This window comes from Falco naumanni, chromosome 5, assembly GCF_017639655.2.
Source record: "Falco naumanni isolate bFalNau1 chromosome 5, bFalNau1.pat, whole genome shotgun sequence".
Classification (NCBI taxonomy): domain Eukaryota; kingdom Metazoa; phylum Chordata; class Aves; order Falconiformes; family Falconidae; genus Falco; species Falco naumanni.
In genome coordinates this window covers 49,622,941-49,648,502 of record NC_054058.1, presented here as the reverse complement: position 1 = coordinate 49,648,502, position 25,562 = coordinate 49,622,941, and the positions used below count along the sequence as shown (strand labels likewise).

General features: G+C 37.0%; 1 protein-coding gene across 42 annotated transcripts in view; it reads right to left on the bottom strand.

The window, feature by feature from the left end:
• NRCAM (neuronal cell adhesion molecule) overlaps positions 1-25,562 on the bottom strand; it is a 163,924-nt gene that overhangs the window by 44,018 nt on the left and 94,344 nt on the right. For 22 of the 42 annotated variants that reach the window (XM_040596014.1, XM_040595993.1, XM_040595998.1 and 19 more), the window contains 12 exons: positions 25,317-25,334; positions 23,233-23,338; positions 20,219-20,415; positions 19,214-19,336; positions 18,663-18,833; positions 18,153-18,209; positions 15,901-16,012; positions 13,758-13,942; positions 12,180-12,311; positions 1,624-1,767; positions 529-640; positions 38-204 (listed from right to left, as the gene is read on the bottom strand). In XM_040596014.1, coding sequence (XP_040451948.1) covers positions 38-204; positions 529-640; positions 1,624-1,767; positions 12,180-12,311; positions 13,758-13,942; positions 15,901-16,012; positions 18,153-18,209; positions 18,663-18,833; positions 19,214-19,336; positions 20,219-20,415; positions 23,233-23,338; positions 25,317-25,334 — 1,524 coding nt within the window. The remainder of the gene's footprint in view (positions 1-37; positions 205-528; positions 641-1,623; positions 1,768-12,179; positions 12,312-13,757; positions 13,943-15,900; positions 16,013-18,152; positions 18,210-18,662; positions 18,834-19,213; positions 19,337-20,218; positions 20,416-23,232; positions 23,339-25,316; positions 25,335-25,562) is intronic. The other 20 variants (XM_040596002.1, XM_040596036.1, XM_040596008.1 and 17 more) reach the window with 3 other exon arrangements.

Sequence of the window (25,562 nt, the reverse complement as noted above, 5' to 3'; positions counted from 1 at the left end):
ATACCAACCTATGATGAAAGAATGATTCATTTCTTACCTTTAACTTCCAACTGCACCTCATTTTGTATCTTTCCTAATTCATTCCTTGCTACACATGTGTATGTACCAGTACTATCCTTTTGAGCCACCGGAATTTCCAAGGTTCCATTATCATGGAAAATGTATTCGTTCCCACGCAAGATGCTACCTTTCACTCCCTTGAACCTTTATATAAAAAGTAATATCATTATCCAACATCACAGATAAATTTTGTTGTATTCTATTATCAGAAAATGCAAACAGGGCTGTCACATTACAAAACACCAACAGAATCACATAATGAAATTTAGACTTGACCCTGTAGGGATAACTTAACTGTTGTTATGTTAATTATATGTAACACTGGATTAGCATATTGTAATCAGCATATATTTAAAAATACACTATTTATAGAGTAAAAATAGTCTTAAAGGTTTAAATGTTTGTTTCCATAGATACAACTGGCTCTTTTTGCATAACTTAAGCACAGCAACAACAACTATAGCTTACCATTCAATTTCAGGCTTAGGTGAACCAAAATAAGCACAGTCTAGCAAGGCAGGACTATCTGAGATGACCTGATACAGTTTATTAGCAGAAGTTAGAATTCTTGGTGGCTCGGCTGAAAAGACAAAGATATCTGATATATATAGATACAAAGATGCAAATACAAAATACTAAGACATGAAGAATGTCCTAAAGAATTATGTTTACATCCTTCTCTGAAGCAATTTCTGGTCTCTGTCTAGGTCCAAATATGTTCTGCTGCCAGTAGCCTGAGGAAACGTTAATGTACGAGAATAATCTTGTGAAAAACAAATGCTTCTTCCTTGTTTACAAGTAGTAGGGAAGGGCACCAAAGGCAATGATTTCAGTTGGAAAATTTAAATCAGAATTTAAGAAAAGAAACTCCTGGGAACAGACTGAACTACATAATTCTGAAGAAACCTGCAGGTAGAAAGAAGCTAAGATGTATTTTTGTTGAAACACCTACATTTTCTTTCATTTAAGACAGTGCTTCTCAATCAAAAGATCTGCCAGTTCCTGCAGGAGAGTTTTTAGAGGCCATTCTGCCTAAAATTTTACTACTAGCTTTGTTAAATTCAGCGAGAAGAATAGAGAGGCCACAATATATTGCAGCTAAAAACACATTCTTGGGAGGTCTTCAAGACTAATGCATCATCATGTCCCCTTGCACCAGCGATTTAGAGATCATCTATTTAACCGTTCCAAAACATCCACAATCAATGAAAGTGTACTGAAACATACTACCTTAAAGAATATTAATTCCTGTCTGATTTGTTATGCTTCCATTGGCTTGATTTACATAAACAAGCAAAGAAGAAAAATAAAATTTCTTCCAAGTTTTCTCCAGCTTTCGCAACTAACCTTCTTACTTGGGAATAGTGCAAGTGAAATTGGGGAATATCCTACAAAAAACAAGTTATCAAAAAAAGCAAGGTACACCCTTGCCTTTTACAGGGCTCAGGAGGTACATCCATTCCCAATGATGGCCTCAAGCAAGGCTTGAGTATGCAATCTGTGTAGTAGCAGGAGACAACTGAATACCCATGAAAATTGAAAAATATAAAATCTGTTTCTTACCCAGAACATTCACAAATGCGTTTGCCAGCAAGTACCCATATTCATTAGAAGCATTGCACTGATAGACAGCACTTGACCTTTCTTGCACATGTGAGAAAATAATGGTATCACCATCTACCTTTCTGCTAGGATCTTCTGGGGCAACTGTTGGTGCAAAGAAAAGAAAATAATTACTTTTCCTAAACTGCTGCCGGATGGTATGTTTCACACTTCTGAAAAGAAGAAACAATTCCAAAGACTAATATGCCCTTTATTCTATTGTCTTGGGTGACTGTTCACTGGTTAAGATGTGAATTTCAACATGATTAAGGAAGTTCTTCCAATTCTACAAATATTTAACTCAGGATGGCAGAATTGCCATTTTTGGAGTGGTTGTTTTGTTTGCAAGGAAGTATTTCTGTATGTCAACAGAAAATGCTGTTAGCACAACACAGTCCTGTGCGACTTAAAAGTTTCAGCTTTTTGGATCAACTGTTATATCGTAAATAATTCTCCAAATACAAAAAATAGCCTTACTCAGTTGAAATCCATCTCAGAGTAAAGCATAAGCAATTTTTTCACATAAAATCACCTTCACAAGATCAGTGACAGTAATTCAGCAGGTGGCACTATTTCCCTTATGTAAGAATTATACAATGCCATTTCCCCAACTGTTCTGTAGTAGCCTGAGCTGTGTAACAGCTCTTGCATCCCAGAAGAATTGAGAATATAAGGGAAAATAAAAATCCAATGCATTACTGATGAATAACAGCTATCAGTTATGTTAGAACTGGATGAGTTAGAGAGGTAAAATGGAGAAAAAAACTTACCTTGTAACGCTGCACTGCATAAAAATGCACAAACTATAGCTTAACATTTTAAGAAAATATTAAATAAATCCAGATCAATGTATTATATAATATTCAAACTAGTAATAAAATTATTCATATACTATATAAAAAATAAATGCATATACCTATACATAAATGCATCGTAGTTTGGTTGCATCATCAAAATTGACACCCTTATATTTTATTTGAGCTTGAGAAAAAGTATTTGCGGAAGACATTTTCATATAAAATTATTTCACTGTCCTTTGGATTAATCTAAAAGATCAATGAACTAAATTGACATCAATTTTCTGTAAGTGAAAAAACCTTTCGATTCAGACAATACCTCAGTACTCATCTGTAAAGAAAATGGAGAAATTTCTCCAACATTTTCTAAATCTACTGGGGTATCTATTACTGAATTCTCTGACAGACGAAACCAGACGAAGGGGACTACAGTTCTGTGCTCTTGCTTAAGGGTATTTCCATCTTGGGGGAACTCTGAGGCCATTTTGCATGTACAGTAATACATCAATTTCCAAACAGATGCCTCAAGAACAGTTTTCAACTCTTTTTTTATCTCTTTCATCACATGGAATTAAAATCAGTATCACAAATTCAAAAATTTTGGAAAAGAAGAAAAAGGTACTACTGAAATGTTAAATGCTTAAATCTCCGGACTTCTGGATGGCTGGCACTTATTTTTCCCTCTTTGGTTTACTTCCTATTGTGTTCCACATTTCACATTGCTTCTTGTTCTGTGTAAATGGCATTTTCATTAAAAGATTCATGGGCTGAAAATAGACGGAGCAGGTGAGTAGCCCAGCAGGCAGGCCAGTCAGCTGTGAGAAGTGGTCTGTTTCTGCATACAAATCACTGCTAAATGGAAAATATGCACAACCACCCTCCCAGGAGGTCAGAGATCTGCCCACAGCCGTTCCAGTCACAGCTCCTCTCTGCCCTGGGCTCTGGGCTTCCCTCCACTCATGTCCTCTGAATCCTGCAGCACTTTCTGCACCCAGACAGATTTTTAATGGGTGCACAGACTCCCGCCCTCACACACTCCCAAACATAACACCTTATGGGCTGAAGGTACAGCCCCTTCAGAGAGACGGCAGCCATTAACCCATTAGTTCAATCGCTTATGACTGCAGAAGGAACTGGATCTTAAAAGAATGATCTAACCATTAAATTATCACATAAAAAGAAGGGTAGCATCTTCCCTTCCCACTGCTGTATTTAAGGGGAAAAAAGAGATAGTCCTCCTCAGTTATTTGGAGGAAAAGAGGTAGGTGTCTGTTCTCAGAAAAGGGCTTCAATCTGTGGGTCCCAAGAGGGAAAAAACAGAGGGAAGTGTCAGGTTAGTCGGTGCTTCCTTTGCAGTGGCCCAGCCATTTGCATGCTGAAGGGCACAGGGTTTAGGCAGCTCCCTGTGGAGACTGGCCTCCGTTCAACAGTCTGTCTTCTGACATGCCTCATCCTCCCACGCAACACCAACAGAACCTGCCCGCCTTTGCCCATGTACCACACTGTGTTTTGTAGGGCCGGGCTCTAAAAGTTAGAAGCTGTTATCATCCAGCTGCTTTAATGGTCTCAGGCACACGCTGCTGCACTCACACACAGAATCGTTGAGGCTGGGAGGGACGAGGTAACCTGGTCCAACCCCCTGCTCAAGCAGGACCTAGTGCCCCTTGCCAGGACTGTGTCCAGACAGTGGGAGGATCACTACCGTTGACCCACTGGCAATACTTTTGACTAACATAGCCCAGGATAACATTAGCCTCTTTGCCACAAGGGTACACTGCTGGCTCATAGTCAACTTTGGTGTCCACCAGGATGCCCAAGTCCTTTTCTGCTAAGCTACTATCCAGCTGGGTGGCTCCCAGCATGTACTGGTGCATGGGGTTGTTCCTTCCCAGGTACAGGACTTTGCACCTCTCCTTGTTGAACTTCACGAGGTTCTTGTCAGCCCGTTTCTCCAGCCTGTTGAGATCCTCTGAACGGTAGCATGATCCCCTGATGTATCAGCCACTCCTCCCAGTTTTGTGTCATCAGAAAACTTGCTGAGGGTACACTGCCCCATCACACAGATCATTAATTAAGGTGTTGACCCCTGGGGTACACCGCTAGCTACTGGCCTCCAACCAGATTTGTGCCACTGATCACCACCCTCTGGGCCTGGCCATTCAGCCATTTTTCTATCCACCTCACTCATCTGCTAACCCAGCCCATACATCAACAGCTTGTCTGTGAGGATCTTATGGAAGACAGTGTCAAAGGCCTCACTGAATTCCAGGTACACAATATCCACTACTCTTCCCCTCATCTATCACGCCAGTCATACACATCACAGAAATGTATCAAGTTGGTCAAGCATGGCTTCTCCTTGGTGGATCCATACTGACTACTCCTGATGGTTTTCTTGTCCTTAATGTGCCTGGAAATGGTTTTCCAAAATTGAGGAGAAGCTGACCAGCTTGTAGTTCCCTGGGTTCTCCTTGCTCTTCTGGAAGACAGGAGTAACATTTGCTTTCCTTCAGTCTTCGGGCACTTCTCCCAGTTATTATGATCAATCGAAGATTATTGAGAGTGGCCTTGCAATGACACCTGCCAGCTCCCTCATCATTTGTGGGTGCATCCGATCAAGACCCACAGATTTACGTATGTCCAGTTTGCTTAAGTATTTCCTGACCCGATCCTTTTCCACCAAGGGTACATCTCTTTTCTTTCTCTCTCATCTCTGGGACCTGGGATTCCTGAAGGTCAGTTTTGCTAGTAAAGTCTGAGGCAAAGAAGGCATGCAATACTTCAGCCCATCCCATTCCATGTCCATGTGTGTGTCCCCCTCCCTTTTTTTTTTTTTTTTATGGGGAAAGAGAGTGATGGCACGGCCACTCAAGCATTGCTTGTTTGCCTTTACAAGGATTCTGGTCACATAACAGAATAGCTGCATGAAAAGGAGAAAATGTTCTGACATGTTAGACAAACCTGATTTTGGCACTGATAGGCAAAAGAGCAAAGAATTACATAATACTTCAAATGGGTTTGTACAGTTCTGCTGCTGTAACAGATAGTTCAACATGTGCCCTAAGAGCCAACATTTACTCCCAATAACACTGAGTCTCAGCTTATGAACGTGTTTCTCTCCTTTCTGGACAAAGACCTGATTGCCTGGTTTCACCCAATTTTCCCATCATTTTGTATAAGACAACTTCTTCACTCTATAGCCACATACAGCATATTCCCGCACAAAGAAGTTATAGTCTCCATCAGATACTTTTGTCATAGTTACTCATCAGCACCCTGAATATATCTTCTGTTCATCTGAATGCATATTTTCATCTGTTTGATAAACTTCAGACAGCCCAAGCGATTACTTTTGTTAGTATGTTTAAATAACCACTGTGGCACCATTATTATTTTTTTCCTGGAAAACACGCTCTCTGACCAGAAGCAGTTAAAACACACTCTTGTGCATAAAACTGGAAGAAAAAAAAAATCCAAATTTTGGTGACATGTTTTACCCTTTTCCGTTGGAGTATTTTATTCTCCTGATAAATTTTATCTGTTGCTTTTATGCAAATTCAGGAAGCTAAACACAATGAAGAACAGAACAATTGTCAGCTGATGATGCACTATATTGAAGTTATCAGTCCAAATAAATGATACAAATATCAGTCTGATCTGTAAGAAGGATATGTATTTTGTGTAGAAAATTATTAAGGTGTAAAATTGGTCTACCAACTTTAAATTCTTTAGCTCAGATCTTTAGGCTCTACACAAAATTTGGAAGAAAAAAATCTACTGCTTGGAGTTGAGAGTTTTTTAAACTTAAACATAAAAAAGAAGTTTTTATTGTGAGGGTGGTCAGACCCTGAAACAGAATGACCAGATCAGGTCTCTGCCCTTGGAGGCAAAAAACCTTTGGCAGGTGTAAGAGCTGATCTTACCTACATCAGTAAAATGGCACAGAAAAAAACAGAGTAATTTATCTTTAGAAAAGAGCAGAAATATTCATTACTGTCTTTAGATGGCTGCATCTTCTTTAGCAAATCAAAGTTATGAATCAAAAGTAATCAGTCCTGCTATGCATTCACAGTGACTATATAGTTGCTGGAAAACAAATGTAATGACACGCAGTCTGTTGTTTAAGCGTTATAGTGCTTGGTCACTCATTTCTTCAGTAAAGCTGAGCTATCATTTTGCATCAATAGCAGTTGTTTCTCAGAGAAGCTGAGACAACCTCTTGATTTAGAATTTGTGATTGATGCACTCCTCCTGTTCGAACTAACTGGACTTCTGAAGGTCCAGGCAGATGCTCAGCAAGCTGCCCTAATCAAAGTTAATCCTGTTATGTGAGGCTATCAGTGAGGACTCAGTACCAAACCCAAAAAAACGGTTTGGCTGGAGACTGAGCTGATAAGCAGTGGAAAACGCATTAACAAAACAGAAAATCTGACTAAAAATCAACCACTTTATGCTATAAATATCTGCAGCCATCAGCTCTCCCTCCATAGCAGCTGGCTGCCCTACAGTGATCTCCCCTTGCGTGGGGACACCTCTCAGGGTTACCCCTCGAGGCTGAAGACCCCTTACCTGACATCGATGGGTTTATGATATTTTTTTGCATGCATGTGACATTTAAGATACATTAAGCTTACGTGACAATCTTTGTATATCGTACTAACTTGACATGTTGTAAATAGTACTGATCACCAATATATCTGTATTTATTATTTTACATACCTAAATTTACTGATTAGAATTCAAAAAACTAAATACTAGATCAGATCTGTCTGAGTGATCTCTGACTTCTCTCCTGCAACAGATTTTTATACTGAACATTCGTTTTTGTAGTTCCACTACTACTACTACAATTCTGTGCTTAAATTTATGCACAAATAACAGTGAATGTAAATGGGAGCATGAGATCAGTACTGGCTCTTAAGCCATGATTTTCAACAATTCTAACTTCAGAGAAAGCTTTGAAGACTCTGTTACTGTGGAAATATATGTAGAAAGTAAAGACAGAACATTAGGTGCTTTTTTTCTGATATGAATGTAGAAACATGATCCTTCTACAGTGATGCTCATGTATGCTTTTCAAGTTCTGACAGGATCACAGCATCATTTGTATTATAGTAACTTTTGCTAGAAGTACCCCATCATTCCTCTTGACCTGCTTATTCTTCTGAAAACTCAATTCATGAGTCATTTATGAATACAGGAACCACTTTCAAAACCAGAAAACACTTTCTGTTGTTAAAACTAGCTACAATTGAATGACCAAAATGAGATTTTTTCAGAATTATTTGTGTAATTTTGGACATCTTTTTCAGATAATTAGCTACGACAACAGGAGAATGTGATAGAACCAGGACTTAACATTACCAACCACCCAGCCAAGAAAATGGGGAGGAACACTCAGTGTGTAGTCACTGAGGTGGCTAGATAAGAATGTATGCCCTTATGGACAGACCTCCTGCTTTTTGGTGGATCGTAAACCATATGGTCTATGAATAAGCACCCAGTTAACATTCCTCTGGCTGTCACTGACTTTCCTCCTAACATCTGAAAGCCAAAATCAGAGGCTATTATGCAAGACAGACCTGTTCACTCGCACCTCTGATCACACTGCCTAAATACCATATTATGAATCTAGAGAACATTATGTGACTATAATCCTTTTATGTTTGGAGTTGAACACAAAACTGGTAATGAAATAGCAAGGGTAGGCAGTATAGCACATCAGACACTTGAGAACCTATAGGGTCAAACCAAGACTGAACCTAAGCAAGAAAACCAAGAAACTTAAGTAATCCAGTTTTGCCTTACTCTACCCCTTACAGTGAACTGACAAAGACTTAATTCTGGAAGAGGTGGGACACAGAAGACGACACCCTTTTCCTTTTCTTACCAATCCCACTTGCTCCTCAGCAAAGTCTTTCCCTGTGATCACTGAAATCCTTGTTTCTGAATTTCTGATTCTGACAGTACTATTGCCTACAAAGGGACAGCAGGTTATTATCTGCACTAGCCACAACCACCCTTTGACTATGTTGTGCACGATAAAAAACCCACATTATCAAAGGTTTTCATATCTGCTGCAGTTCCTAGGCCAGATGCACAGTTTCAACACCAATGACAGCAGAAGTAATGGATAAATGTCTGCCCTGGCAGACCTCTTCTCTCCAAGACTGAAATCCTCGGGGCATCAGAGTCCAGCAGATTTCTCCCCAACCTCCCACAGCTGCAGTGAACAGCTTGTGTGTGTACTTGCAGAGAACGCGATGGATGATGAATCTCTGAGCCAGGGATTATCAAGGCCTTTCACGAAAGAAATCTAAGGGCTAATGTTTCTCCCTTAAATTCAATGTGATTACTAATGGAGACTAACTAAAAGGTTCAATGCGAAATGTGATATAAACAAGTGAAGAACGTGTTGAAAGAAGATAAACAGTGCCTTTCAGTGCAGTACTTTGTATAAATCTTGTGTGTGTGTATTTAATATTTAATAGCTCATCATGAACTATAAACCACTGAACCAATAAATTAGTCTTTTGTGCAGTATTTGCAATGCCCTTCTGAAGTTCAATTATGAAAGTGCTTCCCCCGTCCCAATTAATCTGGGTTGTTACTTTCTTAAAAGTTGAGACACTTTATGCATGGTTTCCCTTTTGTAAAACCACGCTGAATATCTAAGCAGTAAAACACAATGGATCATGCAGCAGTATAAATAATGCAGATCTTGAGTGTTAATTGAAGCACAAGGCAAGGCAGAGTCATAGCCTGAACTTTCAATTGCTACTTGCCAAAGTAATTCTAATTGACCTCAACGGGACTGTGCATGCAAGTTCAAATTACTCCTGTGAGTAAACATTGGAAGGTTAGGTCCTTATCACTCCAGCATGTCTGAAGCATCTTTCTTTTCAGGCATGCTGGAGTTTTTCTTTAAAGCGTTACTGATGAAGAAAATTAATTTAAATATTTCAAAGAAATCTTCATTTTAATATTTTTTTAGTTTGATTAATATACTCTAGAACAAAATTTATACCATTGTAATTTGTTTTCATAGGTGCTTAAGACACACTACATTTTTCTTTATTCTTCTCTTTTCCCTATTGGTATTTATGCCTCACCCTTTGACTGAGATATGGACGAATGGTTCTTTCTGTAACATTCCCCCTTCCTTGTCTGACTCTATTATGGAAAAACAAAACCGGAAGAATTAAGCATCTCCCAGTTGTGCTTCCAATAGAAAATTAAAGTATTGCAAACAGATTACTGGGCCACAGGAGGCACATTGTGGGATATATGATGACAGCAGGGCTTTGAAATTCAAATGTAGCTCTTTTTCTTTGAAATCCTGCCATGGGTGTAGCTCTCACCACTGCCCTGAAGCTGAAACAGCTGCTTTAGTTTCCTTTTACAGTGATTTACTAATCATTCAGTTGGAAGAAGAGGGGCTCAATTCTGTAATTTAGTAACAAGTGAACAAAAAGGCACACTGTACTCAGTAGTTTCCAGACGAGCTTTTGTTAACTCAGAATAATCCAAAATCACAAGAATCTTAAGAACTGCACTTTCTGTGATCATGATGCTCCTCTTTCTTAGATACCCTGACAGACTCTGTACTGGAGCACCCAACCAACTTGCACGTAAATATTTAAGGTGACTAAAACTTCACAGTTTCTCAGCAGTGAAAGTGACCTTTAACATAAGGCTGAGCTATCCTGTTATTTATTTACTATGTTCTTTTTCTTTTTTTTTTCTTTTTTTCCTACTGAGGTTGAGTGGGTAATTTAATTAAAGTCTCTTAATTTTTACTGAGTTCCCTTCAATAAGACTCTGTGTACTGACTCCTCAAGGCCAGCCAGCGAATGTATACTGCCCTTGTATTTGGTAAATTCAGTGGCATCCTGCAGCTGCTTCTGAAAACACTGATTTTTAATGTTTTACTGCTATCCTGCAAGAATGCAGAACACATCATTGCTTTTCTGGAAAATGTACTTGTCTGTCATTTGAACAGCATGTCTGCAGCTTTGACAAGGAGGCAGTGTGAGGCAAAGGTGAATCTCATAGGAGAAAAATATTTTACCAGTCAGGAGACCTGAAAAGGAGTTAAACGATTGGGATAGATCATAAGGCATACATTATGATATATTTATGTACAATATACAAAATAAAAAATTACACTGATATTTTCCTGGTCTTCTGTGATACCATTGTTTGATGAGGTGGTCAATGTCAGGTTACATAACTTACATAACCAATGGAAACATCTCATCTTAAATGTCAGGCTAGAGAGCTCAACTTACGTTTAATTAGGATTCCTGAAACAGGTTCTTTGCTAAATATTTCTATCTGCTTCAATATATACCCTTACTTTTCCCCAAAAAAGTTGTATATTTTTCCTTCTAGTTCAGTTTAATCTCTCCTGTATCCCAAATATTTTGGATATATCTAATGAGGGTTCTCATTTACCTGTTGCTATTTGCTAGATTCTCACTGCAGAGAAACCTCCTCCATGTCCTAAATCAGGGGTCCTCAAACTTTTTAACCAGGGGGCCGGCGCGCGGATGCAGCAGCAGGCAGTCACCTGCGGCTGCTTGGTTCCCCCCCAACCCCCAGCAGGGGTGTCTGTAAATACCGGGGGCCGGATTGAGGACCCTGGGGGGCCGTATCTGGCCCACAGGCCATAGTTTGAGGACCCCTGTCCTAAACTCTGTGATGTCCTAAACTCATCAACAGACTTAAACATCTCCTGAAACTCCTGAAAGTTACACTGTCATGCTTCCAATAGGTCACCACAGACCAATACTTTAGAGCATGTTATCTCCCACGAGTCAACAGGGTAGATTGTCTGGTTTTATAACACTCTTTTGTAAAAGAGGAAGAATAAAGATAGAAAAACCAAGTGTGATTTTACAGCATAGGCTATGCCAAGTACAAACCCAATGGACAACACACTGCATTGTCCTCCAAGTTCCTCCTGAGTAAGGTTGTGCTATATATAGCAGCTATCTTGTGTCTGTCATACAGCGTTGCCAGTCATAACACTGCAACAAATATGACTCAATCACCAAATCTGGGTTGCTTTTCTTACCCATGCACAGAGAAACAGCTGTTTCACTGCCCTAGGGGTTCCTTTTCTTTGATACCTACTTGGCACAATCTGTTTGCCAGGCACTTGCTGACACGTTCAGCCAGTTTTGCTGCTGCTGCTTTTTCATGCTGAAGCCTGGAAGATTCAAACATACTACAAGCTGCAAATCCTGAAAAAGTGCTCTGTACATCCACAGATGTGAGGACTTGACTTCTTACGTCACCTTTACATTCCTAGACAAAATTAGTGTTGCATTGGGGTGGTAAAGGAGAGACCTAGCAAATACGACTGCCACAGCAACACAACAGTAAACAATTACACTCCAGCAATACCCGTGTGAAAGGGGCATGGTGCAGTTCTGTTACTATGGTCCCATCTCCACAAGGATACTACTACGAGAACACCAGACAGAACAACCAGGCATACAGACACAAATTTTAGTGCTCTCAAGTGCATTAGAGGCGCAATTCATTGTTCCACTTTTATGAACCACAGTATTTTTATCACGTCATTTATAATTTAGTATTATCTGTCAGACAAAAACTATTCAAATACATGTTCCTCATTTATATTTGAAAAAACACCCTGATATTCCTCATATTCTCTTAATCATCCTCCTGTAAGGTAGTTAAGATTCTTACTTGCTATGGGAACGCCATTTGCTAACCAGCTTATATTAGGCTTTGGGTTGCCGTTAGCTCTGCAGATCAATGTCCCATCTTCTCCAGGAGACAAGACCAAGTTTCTGGGTGCTGTTATCCAGTATGGGGCAGCTGGGGTTAAGAAGAGAAACATAGCAATTGTTTTCCAAAATTGTGTACAGAAAATCATAAGGCATAGTCATAGTAACCAGAAGATAATTCAAACAAGGCGTGTATAGATACAGACTTACACTGCTATGTTGTTTTTTTTTAAATTATATATATGTGTGTGTGTGTGTGTGTGTGTGTGTGTGTGATACTCAATGACTAAATAGTAAATTATACTTTGGCTAAACTGAGCTATTGGCTACCTGCTGCATTAAAGTTCTGAGATAATCAACAAGAAGTTCTTTGCTTTATTTAGGATTACCTGCTTTGAATCTAATTTGCCTTTCCTAAAGAAAGCAAAATTTATCTGAGTATGACATCTGCAGAGACTAGAGTGGTCTTCTGATTAACTTCAGAGATAACCATGTTCACAGTAGTTAGGTTGTTAGAAATGAATTTAGGATTGATTACATACAAATATTTCATGTCAATGATGAAATATAGAAATGGAAAAATCTTTAGTCTCACTGAACTCAATGGGTGACTGCAGTGGGGCCAGATGTTTACCTGAGACAGCTGAAAACCCAGAGATCAAAATGGATGGAACACTGTCCTTACCAAAGGATATTCATCTATGTCTCCATCTCTTTTACAATAAATAACCACAAATAGCATATGTTATCACATCTTGCTGTTAAATTTCAGGCTTTGGATTGATGGACAGATGCAAACAGAAAATTAAACTTCTGCTTTTAAAAAGGAGGTTGAATGTGATCATAAAATGATGCTGGTCTACAACAAAATAAATGACTATTTAGCATGCAAATTAAGCACTACAGCTGATTATTTCAATGGCTAATTAGCTGTCATTCCAGATTTTTTGTTTCACAGTATTCAAAACATACTTACAATTCCTATTTGGACAAACAGACTGTAAGTGTTTTTAGAACTAGCAAGACATGGGTAAAAAACCATGAAGACAGAAAACCAGAAATGCCAATTAAGATAGAAAAAGGAAGAAGAAGACCGTAAGACAATAGTTAAATAGGGAAGAGAAAGAATCTGGGCTATATGAATGGAGAGCAGAAAAGATGGAGAAAATAAGGAGGAAATGAGGAAGTGAGATGGAGAGGATGACACAAAAACAAGAAAAAGAAGCAGTCTAATGACAGATAATCAAAGGATCTAAAACAAATGTAGCACCGGTACAAATTAAGGAATTATCTTAGTACTGTTAACAGTACAATCTCAGTTTAGCCTGATGCTTTACAAAATAACATATTAAAAAAGAAAAAGAGATTAGAGGTAGCAAAGTCCTTCCAGTGCTAGAATTCAGTCAGTTTAATGATCATTTCCTCAGGGCTTTTTTTCATCATTACCATTTTCAGCTCTATTTTATCCTAGAAAGTTTACTTCAGTCTTGCATTCTGGACCCTGACAATATTACATGAAGGATTATTTTAGTATTACCTTTAACAGTTACTGAAATGACATGATGAGCAGAACCTAATATATTTCTTGCTATACATTTGTAGTTCCCAGAGTCAGCTTCAGAAACATCTATAATCTTGAGGGTTTTCTTAAAGTTTTCAAAAAAGGTTCTGTTGGCTGGCAGTTCCCCACCCTCTTTAATCCAGCGGATTACCGGTGTGGGTCTGGAGAAGCAAAAGCACAGATCAAATTTAGGGACTGGAGAAAAGGAAGATGAGTTCAATACATTAATTATTTGAACATATGTTTTACAAACAATTATTTTAAGAGCTTTTACCCAGATTCTGGGGCACATCCAGCAAATGTGCAAAATATGCCAGCATTTGTTTCTTGGAAATGACAAGCCTCACTAACACTGTCAATGGCCATCTGTTTGTAGGCTTAATAATTACAGAATGCATTTGTCTGCTGATTAATCTAAAACCCCTGATGGTTAATAAATTAATACAAGTATATTCCAAATCTTATTGTACTTATACTATCAAATCGATGCTCATAGTGCTTTAAAAGGTAGCTTCTAGATAATGACAAGTTTATAATTGTCCTTCATGTGAACAATATCCTAATGCTTCACGAACGTCATGAACTTTACAGCAGAGCTGTAAGGAGACAGAAATATTCCCTATGAGAAATCAAGAAAAAAATGTCAGTGCTGAGTCAAGTATAGCTACTTGTCACCGTACCATGTCTAAATCTTGGCTATGTCCTATGTTATCCACCGAAGTTGAAAGTTCTCCAAACATATGGAGATACACTTTTAAAATTACAAGAAATTACAAGGTGTTGCTTACCAAGTAGAACGTCTTCTCTCAAATAGTAATGACTCAAGGCAAATATTCCCTTAGCAGTCTAATATCACATATTTTATAACAGAGACACCTAGCAAAGTTGACTTTTAATTACAGTATCAGTGATTAGGAATAATTGTTTTAAACAAAATCTGAATCTGACCCTTTGTGGACAACTATTTAAGCCTCCCTCACTGAATTATATTTTTTTAAAAAAAATACATGACAGCTAAAGACACAAAGCCATATAATGTATAATTTTTCCGCATTTTTATCCAGCCATTTTACTGGGGTTTGCATTGCTGAATACTTTTATTGCAGGTTGTCAAAACAATATGTAACTGTATTGCAGATGAAGATTACCCAGGCTGATGCTACTCACACTCTCAGGTGTGTTTTTGCTAGTGCGGCTGATGCAGACACCTGAGCAGATCACAGCCGAGACAGAAAACACGGCACTGACGTGTGTGTCAAGTTGCACATGAATGTGTCCTGTGAAGCTTATGCAAGTGAACACGCGTGCATGATGCTGTGCTGCATTATTTGCCATTTTTGGCTTTCCTCATGGCTATCTCAGAGAACTCTGCATTATATGCTTTCGTGCACTGTAAATATGTTTACAGTTCCTGAAATAGTAAAGATTTTCCATTCCTTCACCAACTAATCTATTCTCAGATTTCTTCCTGAGAATGAAACTGACTAATCAAACTAATTTATGAAGTTAAATTGCTCTTTAGTCATTTTCTACTTGCATAATAACCAGCAGGAGCAAACTTGCATTACATCGAAGAAACAAGTACCAATTAAATTCAATTACAATGAGAAATTGGATGCAAGGAGCTGAACGTATGTTCTAACAACTCCCACCTAGCTGATCTACTAAGTAATTATTAGCATACGTAAGCAGCTTTTAAAGCTTAGACGAGTGGATTCTTAGCTCTTTTTATATAATATGAGAATCTAATGATTGTAAATTCAGGAAAAAAATGGAGGCTTGATTCCTGAGTTCAATTCTGTAGATGTGTGTCCGAGTTTACCATATGGCATTTCTTGCTTGTGTCCTTAAAAAAACCCCGATGGTACAACCTGAATCCTTTGCATAGGATTTGCGGATATGAGAAGGCAGAGGCCATACTTAGGTTCATAGTCAGTTTTAAAATCTGCTGATACCCAAGTAAATGGTGGACTTCCTTAAAAAAGCTCTTTCTAATTTCCATTTTTATTTCTTTGATATACGTAAGCTTACATAGTCATAATGTTTTAAGCATCTCTGAAATGTCTCCCTCTGTTTCAGTATTTTTATTTAGAAAAACACTGTCTAAGAAGTAACTCACAATCCTGCTGCAATGCACTCCAACAAAAGCACATTTCCTCTGAGTTCCACTTTGGTACTTGTGCTACCTGTTGGTGTTAGAAGAACTGGCTGTCTTTCTGTAACTGGCTTCGCTGGAACAAGAAAAAAAAAAAGTTTAAAATTTTAATACTGATCAAATGCATAGAACCATTCTCACTTTTCAGACAGAGATTTCGCTCCACATTGGCCATTTAATTAAAAATAATTATTTTTATAATTAATTATTTATATAATTATATATATATAATTTATAATTAATTAATTATAAGTAATAATTAAAAGACAGAACTAAATATACAGCTCAACAAATTAGGTTTTTGACAGACATATCTCAACCTGTTAAATGCTGTAATTTTGAACACATACATGAAACATGTTATTATTAAAGACAGAAGCAATTGACACATAGTTTTTAATAGGCAACTATGCAGCCTTAATCCTAAGCAGCCCCTATTCACTTCAGCAGAACTATTATGGGGAGTAAGAGGTCACTGTTGGGAGTCATGGTGCAAAACTGAAAGTTACCAAAAAATTCTGGGCTTCCATTACAACACAAATAAAGCAAAGTTAGTGTATTCAGAAACATAAACCAAGGAGATACAAGGTACACTCCACTTTGCAATATGCATTGTTCAGTATTTTCTACGCAATGTGGGATGTCTTTTCAGAAGTTAAGCCTTGTACTCTCCTCTTACCATACATTTAACTAATTCAGTCTGTTCCCCCAGTCTGGTAATAAAGAACCACTGATTAACCCACAAGAAATAATCACAGTAAAAAGGCAGCTATAAATATAAGACATATGTCTGACACTATACTCTGCTGACTTTTGAAGTATTGTGGTATTTCATGTGCCTTCGTGGAAGACAGAATAAGAGTGCTTTCTGTAATAATAGAGTGCTTTCTGTAAATAATGCTTTTTTACAGCAGTTTTTAAGTAAGGAATAAATTGCTCTGAAGTGCAGTATCAGTCTGAATCATTAAATTACCACATATTTAAAAAATGCGAGCAGAAACATAACTTCTTGTTTATCAGGGTATAGGATTTACTGACAGATTAACATAGTTTTAATACAGTATGTCCTATGAATTCCTTAAAAACTAGTACAGAAACAACATAAAGTTGGGAGAAAAGCACAGTCTAGAAACAAGAATACAGTTGACAGTCACAGGCAGTAACTAATCCACCCAGTTTCAGCAGTGCTAACGACTGCTAATGCATTCTGCAAGACTATGAAAATTCAGAAGAATTACCTCTACTATTTCTGAGCTGTGAGCCAACTGACTGGTGTTTTCCTCACTAATCGAAGCTAACATATCATTCTGTGTTCAGGCACCTATTTCTTGTCTGTTCCTGAATGACACCATATTTTTATGCAGAAAATTAAAATAATCTGTGCCCCTTGATTTATTTTAAATTCCCATAAATTATGGTTTAATATGTACAAATATGGTTTAATACGACAAGGAAAAAGACAAAATTAGAATAAATTTCATGTATTTTCCATCTCACACAATATCAAGTGGAAAGTCTAGAAGCTCAAGTGGTACAGTATCAGTGTTGCTCCAAAGTCACACTCGCTAAACACACATACACCTATTCAGGAGGATTTAATTTACCATATACAAAAGACCATTCAACATAGATTAATGTAAAGATCAGCTTAAACACCAGACAAACAAAACTGATTTTTCCCCTACAAAGTTATTTATACAGATAGTATTAAAGTATTTAGATTTTAATTAATTACAGCTTTACACTTATTAAGTATGTTAAAATGAATGGTACATTCAATAAGCTATTAAATGTGAAGGGCATCTGTTAAATGCTTAGTTTTTGTTATTTATTATGCAGCATGTAATATTGAATAGTCCTAGTGATAATGAACATATCAAACTATTAAATAAATTGGAGGAAGAATATAAAAAAACAACACAGTATAGAAGCCATCAAAGAGACAATTTTTAAAATCTGCCCCAGTGTGGAAGGACTTATTTATTGTAAGACTTTATATTTTTTATGAGCCATATGCTACAAGAACATTGAAACGTTAAATATTTGAAGGGATCACACTGTAGTCTCTTTCTGAAGTATGTATTATCACCAGCACTAATAATACCTTCATTAGAAACTGAAAAAGGAGCAAAATGTTAAGTAGCCATGGATGTGAAGTTAGTTAACTAAATGCTACTGTGAAACAGGGAGTATCAGTGGGGACCAGTGTAACTCACCACCATAAATATCAGTGTCACTCAAATTAGCAGCTATAGTGTCATTCAATGAATCCACTGAAATAAACAGAATATCATGAAGAATGCATACAAAAGGGATAAATCAAAATACTGGGAATCAAAAGGTGATGATATGGCCACGGCGAGTTAATCAAATGATTGATTAATTTGTTTCAATAGTTACAGTAATCATAATAACTTGATACTCTTGGACATGAAAAGCACCTGAAAACCATTATTTTTTACACTGTATTTCTGCAATATTTCAAATCTTACAAAACATTTTTTCAAAGACAAAGCCTTATAAAGGGGAAAAAATGACAGCATTTAAAATTAATTGTATATCAGGAAAACTGGAGATTACATTTTAAGTTTATACAGTAACGACATTTCTTATTCAGAATTAAAATGACAAAATTCTCTATCGTAAAACTACTTAACTTTGGCAAATAACTTGAGAATTCTAGATAAATATTGTGTAACTACATAATTAGGTAATGCAATACCTACTTGAAAAGACTTTTACAGAAATGGGTTGCTTCTGCTGTATAGTTTGTGTATGATTAAATCTTGCATAGCAAATATAGTCCTCCCGGGTGTCTTCTGGTTGTACATTAGAAAAATAAAGGTCTCCATTTAGACCTTGGGAAACTCTTTCACTTTGAGGCAGCCTTTGGAAAGCTAAGGGAAAACAAGAACACATTTATCTCAATTATAATACACACTCCAGCATTATGACCTGCAGACTCCATGTTCACTCAATTACGCTGTTTGTGGGTTTGTAAATATATAGATATTTTTCTGCTTTTCCTCTTGAACTCCCTTGTCTTCCCATTCTTCCACAATGGGTTAATCTACAGCTTACATTAAGATCTCCAGCTGCTTTTGGCTTCATGCTTTTGGGCTGCATGTCTGCTTGTTTCTTCATTTCTACAGAAATGGAAATTCTCTGAATTTTAACTTAGAGGGAAACTCCACCATCTGTGGTCCTGGTAAGCAACGATCAGCTATGTAAAAAACCTGAAAAAAGTAAATTAATTCTGCATAAAAAGCTAACTCACCATTATCCATCCAAAATATTATAGGTGGTGGTAAGCCAACAGGAGGTCTGCAGTGTAGTACTAGTGAATCACCTTCTCGAACCTGATTTGGTTCTAGTTTTTCTTTCGTCCACAAAGGAGATCCTATACAAAGTAATTTTAACACACATACAAACTATGGATTGAAAAAAACTCCACAATTTAAAGAAATGCACATAATATTCCAGAAAAACATGCATCAGAATGTTAAGTCCTATCAAGTTTCCTAAAGATTTAATTTTTGTAATTTTTTTTTATTTTCTTGGAAGAAAACTAGGTTTTCTTTAAAACATTTTGTGCAGCAATGATTTGCTGAAATTATAATAAACTGATGCAAATTACTTTGGCTACTCACTGAAGTTTCTGTAAAAAATCTTGCAAAGTTTTAAATATGATAATGAAAGAAAGAAAAAAAACCCTGATGCACTAAATCAGAAAAAAAAAAAAGGTAGACCTTCCTGAAACAGCATTATACACTCAAAACTTATGAGAACAGAATATTTAAAAATTAGAAGCTTGAGAAACTGATCTGAGATTAAAATCACACGAAAAGCTGCAGAAAGAGCAAATCAAAATCTTTTAGCTTTATCTTCTTTTTAGTCCCAATCTGTTCTGTATTAAAGCTATTATAAAAACTATCAAATACATGAATCAGAAAGAAAATAAAAATTGTCCTCATCCATGATGGGCATTAAGGTTTTAAACAGTTTATTCTAATTGTAGCGTCACATATAAACCCCAATTTTAAACATGACCCAGACGTACCAAAATAACATCAGGAAAGCATTTTGGTTATTGAATTTTCTAAGGAATAATGGAGAGAACATGCAATGCATTAAATTTGAGTATCAGAAGCTATACAACAACTTCTAACATGATCAGTTTGATGATTAAATTTTTAAGACAGGAAAAAAGAAGCAAAACATTAATAAGAAAATAAGCAAACTGAAGTGTTTCACATTTACAAACATTAAGAGCTTCACTTACTAGAGGGCCTTATAACAATATTGTTGGAAATGGCTGCTCCTCGTTCATTCCTTGCTGTACACTGGTATACCCCTTCATATGCTTCTGCCTTCCCACCATTCATAATATTTATGACAAGGGTCCCTGAATTTGGTTTCATTGTTACCTGTGCATCTTTATCTATATCAAAATGAGTTCCATTGCGTGTCCAGGAGAAACTAAAATAATAAAAACAGAAAGAAAAGTTTCTTCTTCAGTTGCCTTTTGTAGATTGTATGGAGAGAAAGAAGAAAAAAGTAATTTTCAAAAATACATGGTGTTTTTTCTTTAGCAGACAAGTAAGACTTGTTCCCAAACTAAATTAACTAATAAAGGAATAGAGCACTTTTTTAATATAAGAAATCTGGCAATACTTTAAGATAAAAGCCTTGGCAGAACTTGTTAACAGGAGCCATTTCAAAGTCAATATTTTTTTTTTTAAAATTACATTACAAGATTCTGAAGTTAATCATATAATGAAAAGAACTGATTTGCTTTCCACCAAAGATGATACAGTAACATCTGTGAGAACTGATATTGCTAAAGCTGCATTAGGATTTCCATTATAAAGCCTACTGTTGAAAGGGTTTATAAACCTGCCTTTAAAAACTTGCTCTGGGCTGAAATGTGTCATCTCAGGTCCCAGCAGGAGACCATTTATTTTAATTGGTTTGGCCATTTTAAAGTTAAGCAAGTGAATTAAAGACTGCATGGTGAGGTTATTTTCACTACTTTAATGCAAACAACCACGACTCTTTAAATGAAATTTTGCAGTCTGATAGCCCATAATTAAACTAGTAAATTTACACTGGTGTTACTCAAAGCAAGAGATGTTTTGAAAAGTAGTCACTAAAAATGAAGGATATTAGAACTCATTAAAAAAAGTAAAAAAGCAGAGAGTCCATCTGTGACCTATACTACCGTGAACACCCAGTTTCTTACTTATGCTTTGTTAATGGTCAAAAGTACAATTACTGAGAGCTAGATCAACACTTATGAAGTGCTGAGCACTCACAGGTTCAAATGCTGTGAACAGCAGTTTTTGCACTTGTTACATTTCAGCTTCATAATCTTAAACATAAACACTATATATGATTATGGGTTAGAATGCTTCCTAAAAGTATAAACTTACATGGTACTGGAAAAACTTTAAGTTCTAAGTCACTCAAATCATGCGCTGACCTGCAGCAGGAGAGCAGGACTGGACATGCTAGTTGCACTCTGTAGTGGTGGAGAGCAGAACTGGACCTGGCCAGCAGTACTGGACTTGGCCAGCACCATAGCATTTTGGGGAGGACTAGTGTGCACAGTGAACTAATAATGAATTTCTTTCTTACGGCCTTGCAGATGAAGCAGGAGAACATGGGGTTTCTGTAATCCTCTGCTACCAAATAACGCTGAAGGATACAGGGGATTGTAATACAGCCTCAGATAAGAGGTGGCAAATGTGGTACAAACCCCTGAATTTGATACACATGAAAGTCAGAATCTTTGCTGCTCAAGCTCTAGGTAGCAGCACATCCATAAACCTTTATGCAACTGCTCTCACCAGTAAGAAGTCATCCTGGTTTAATAAACCATTCACGCTCCAGGCTGAAAAAGTTCATCTTCAAATTCAGAGCTCCGAAGCAGCTCAAGCTGCAATATGCATTTGGAGGTCATTAAGACTGATGGACCAGAGTAACTATTGAAATAAATTATTCGGATGCCTAAGCAAAACTAAGCACAAGCTTATAAAACTCATTAGAAAATTCTGCATTTAAATCCTGTGTAGCAGGGGAACAAAGTGAGACACAGGCTTGATGGGGAAGATGAGGCTGTACAGTAGAGAGCCCTGGCACATGACTCAGATATATCTAAGTCTCACGGACAGTGCTCTTGTTCTTCCAGGTAAATCTAACCCAAAAAGGTGTTCAAGAGAAACATCTGCAGAAGCAGTACGTTGTGCACATTGCGCCTGATGATCATCTGATTCTCCAGGTCAACGCCCAGACTCTTGACAACAGCACTGTGCCTCCTAAATTAAAATGTTAGCAAACACAGCAGCTTTATGGCTGTGTAATGGTAATCTCCCATCTTCTCCATTCTGCTGCCCAGCATGATAATGACCATGATCCCAAGGCAACCAGAAGGAATAATGTAGAAAAAGTCATTATTCAGAAGTACATTTAATGACCTCTGTGTGTGTCTGAATGAACAATCATAGACTGACCTCACTAGTAAGTTGTAGGATAAACACTACTGAGAGCAGAGATGCACATTTCTCTTCATAGTCTCTGAAATCAGAAGCAGTTACTAGCAATGCCAGAATGTATCATAGCTACTGCTGTTTCCAGTAGTAGCTCAGCATCTTGAAATGAGTACTTTTCACATATTTTAAGATATTTGAATAGGGCCTTAAAATGAAAAATGATTGGGAATCTGACCTATACCCAGGGCTACCATTTCTGCCAAACCCAAATCTTAAGGCTATTAAATACACTTGGTAAATCATGGATACTGATCATTAAAACTGATACACATTACATAACTTCTGGCCAAATGCTTATGTATTTCAAGATGGGCCTTGTAAAATGGAATGATCTACAAAATATTAAATTTTAATTTACTCTGTATTTATTCAATGCCCACTCTTCTTAGAAACTGCCTAAATCTGGAATGTGATCCAGTGCATAGTATGGGCATGCCTCCTGGTGCCTTCCATGGGCAGTTACCTATCTGCTCTTGTAATAATCAAGTATTATTTTATTGTATGAGCTTTGAGGAGAAAAAAAAATACTACAGTTCCTTGAAGACTACAGAAAAGTTCAAACAAGTATGAGAAGAGTCAAATTTATATCACTATCTGTTAGCTGTTTAAATTACAAAGGTAGAAGCGTATGCATGTTTCTGTGTGTGCAAGCAGATACATATGCATACACTTGTTAGTTTACGTTATTTTCTCCTAGTTTTCCTACACTGTTAGGCCAACAAAAGCAGAACAAAATGCTACTAACCTAGGAGGTGGCTTTCCTTTTGCTTCACACTGTATTACAATATTCTCTCGAGGGTCAACAATGTAATCTTTTGGAGATTGCTGCGTTATTGTAGGAGGTTGTGACACTTCATTATGGAATATAAGAAACAGAATAATTTAACAGTATTTTCAAAGTACCAGGGAAACAGTTTTGTAAGCACAGAAAGCAGAATTGCAATTAGCAATCAAATCATCAACAGAAAAGCAGGATTCAAGTATACTTTGTATTAGGAGGCTGAAAGCCCTCTACTCCTGTAAATCAGCGTAGCTATAGCAACTTCCAACTGAGCTATGCTGATTTACAGCAGATGAAGACTTTGGCCAAAATGTTTAATGAATATCAATCATTTCTATACATCATATTTCAACAGATTTTCACAAAATCAAAGGACACAGAATTCTAAGTTCAATATATCCTGAATGAGGAATTGTGAGACATAGATCCACACAAAATGCTTTTTACCACGCAGAAGGAAAAAAAAATACATTGTTTTGTGTTTCTAAAAATTTTATGTATTTCCAAATTCTCTATGGGTGTGAACTTTTGAGACATTTATTACATTCAACGTATTGAATTAATCTACAAAGCATGCTTTTAGAAGCTACTTTTCAGGAGTAAAAAATGTGTTATAAGACACTGTAAAAAATGACAAAAATGGTAACTAATTTCTAAAGAGTGAACGTGCAGGAAAAAGTAGTACTGATTCTCCTTAAAAAAAACAGCAAAAATGTAGTCAATCTTGTGAATTTCCCCAGGAGAAAAAAACATTTAACATCTATGATGTATCAAGTACTCTAGAATAAGCAGCACAAAACCAAATTTATTCACCTAACAAAGTGGTTGCTGCCTACCTATTTAAAGTAACTTACATACTGTCAGCATTATCTATGCTTATTTTTGCATTTAAAAAAAACCCACAACCCGGTTATGGTATTGACACTGAGAAAGCTCTCTTCCTAAAGATGATTAATCTGTTTATAGTTTAGTGACATCTAAAGGAACCAAGTGAACATTCTTGTCTTAAATGTTGTAAATTGTCCAGCAACACACTTTGCTAGTACTTTGGGGTTATTTCTATCCACTTAGGCAAAACATTTCAATCATGAGAGAAGTGTTCTCACGCATCTCTCTAGCCAGTTAAAATTGTAGAACTGGGATTTTTATTTTAAGTCTTCCCTACCATTATGCATTAAGTATTCTGAAGCACAGAAAGATGTAGCTGTCTGTAAAGCCCTACCCACAAGAAATAGCCAGGAAAAAAAACCAGATCATGGAACCCTAATGAGATACAGCAGCTAAGCAGAACAGGCCGTGCAGAGCTGGGTTTTGCTCCTCTTTCTCACTGCAGAGAGTGCTTGAAAGAGGAAGGCAACACTTTTACATAATGATGACGTTTTCTGTATTTCCTTAGAGTGGCTCTTTGAAGACAGTCCTATTCCCTCTCAGAGGCAGTTCTCCAGTACACGTCAGATGCTTACTTGGGAAAAGCAAGCACACTCTGAAAAGGGACGTGACATGAACACTGCCCAACATACAGGATATTCCACCTGATGTACATCAAAAACCTGAAGTCTCCACTCCTGTACTATGCACTGCACTTAAAACTTATTAAATTAACCATGACACTAGCGCTGAGTTAGGAGAGCCCACAGAAGATGAGGTCTACTTAAATATCAGCTGTTTTTTTAAGGATATAAAAGTATCTCCAACTCAGACATGTAAAATAGTTTATAAGTATATATATTCCAATGAATTTATTTTTTATCAAATATATTTACTCCTGAAAGTAGTAATGAAAGATTGCTCATGCTGATATTGAGTAAAGATTTTAATGTTCAGATAGCACACAACCAAAAATCACACAATTAATTTGTTCAAAATATCAGAACACTGATTTATGTACAGTAGTATTTTCTGAACACTGCATGCACAAAACATCTAGCTACAGCAAACGAAATTATTAACCAAATGTCACACATTTTTGGACTGCAAATTCTATTTGCAACACAATCAGTATAAATTTTCAGCAGCACACAGCCTAATTCTTGTGGACAGGAACTTACATTCTTCTAGAAGTTTTGCTTTTATTCCCCCATCAGAATCAGCAGTTGAATGGACAAATGGAGATTAAAGAGAAACATTTGTTAGTTAAAAGAAAATTAGCATTTTTGAGAGGGAAGATAAGTAGCTCTGACAAGCACATTGGTCACCATTAAAAAGAAAACATTTAAGACATTTAGTATTGTAACCCATGCAGTGATGCCTGAAATTCCAGCCATGATTTCCACTGTGTCAGACATTAGTACATT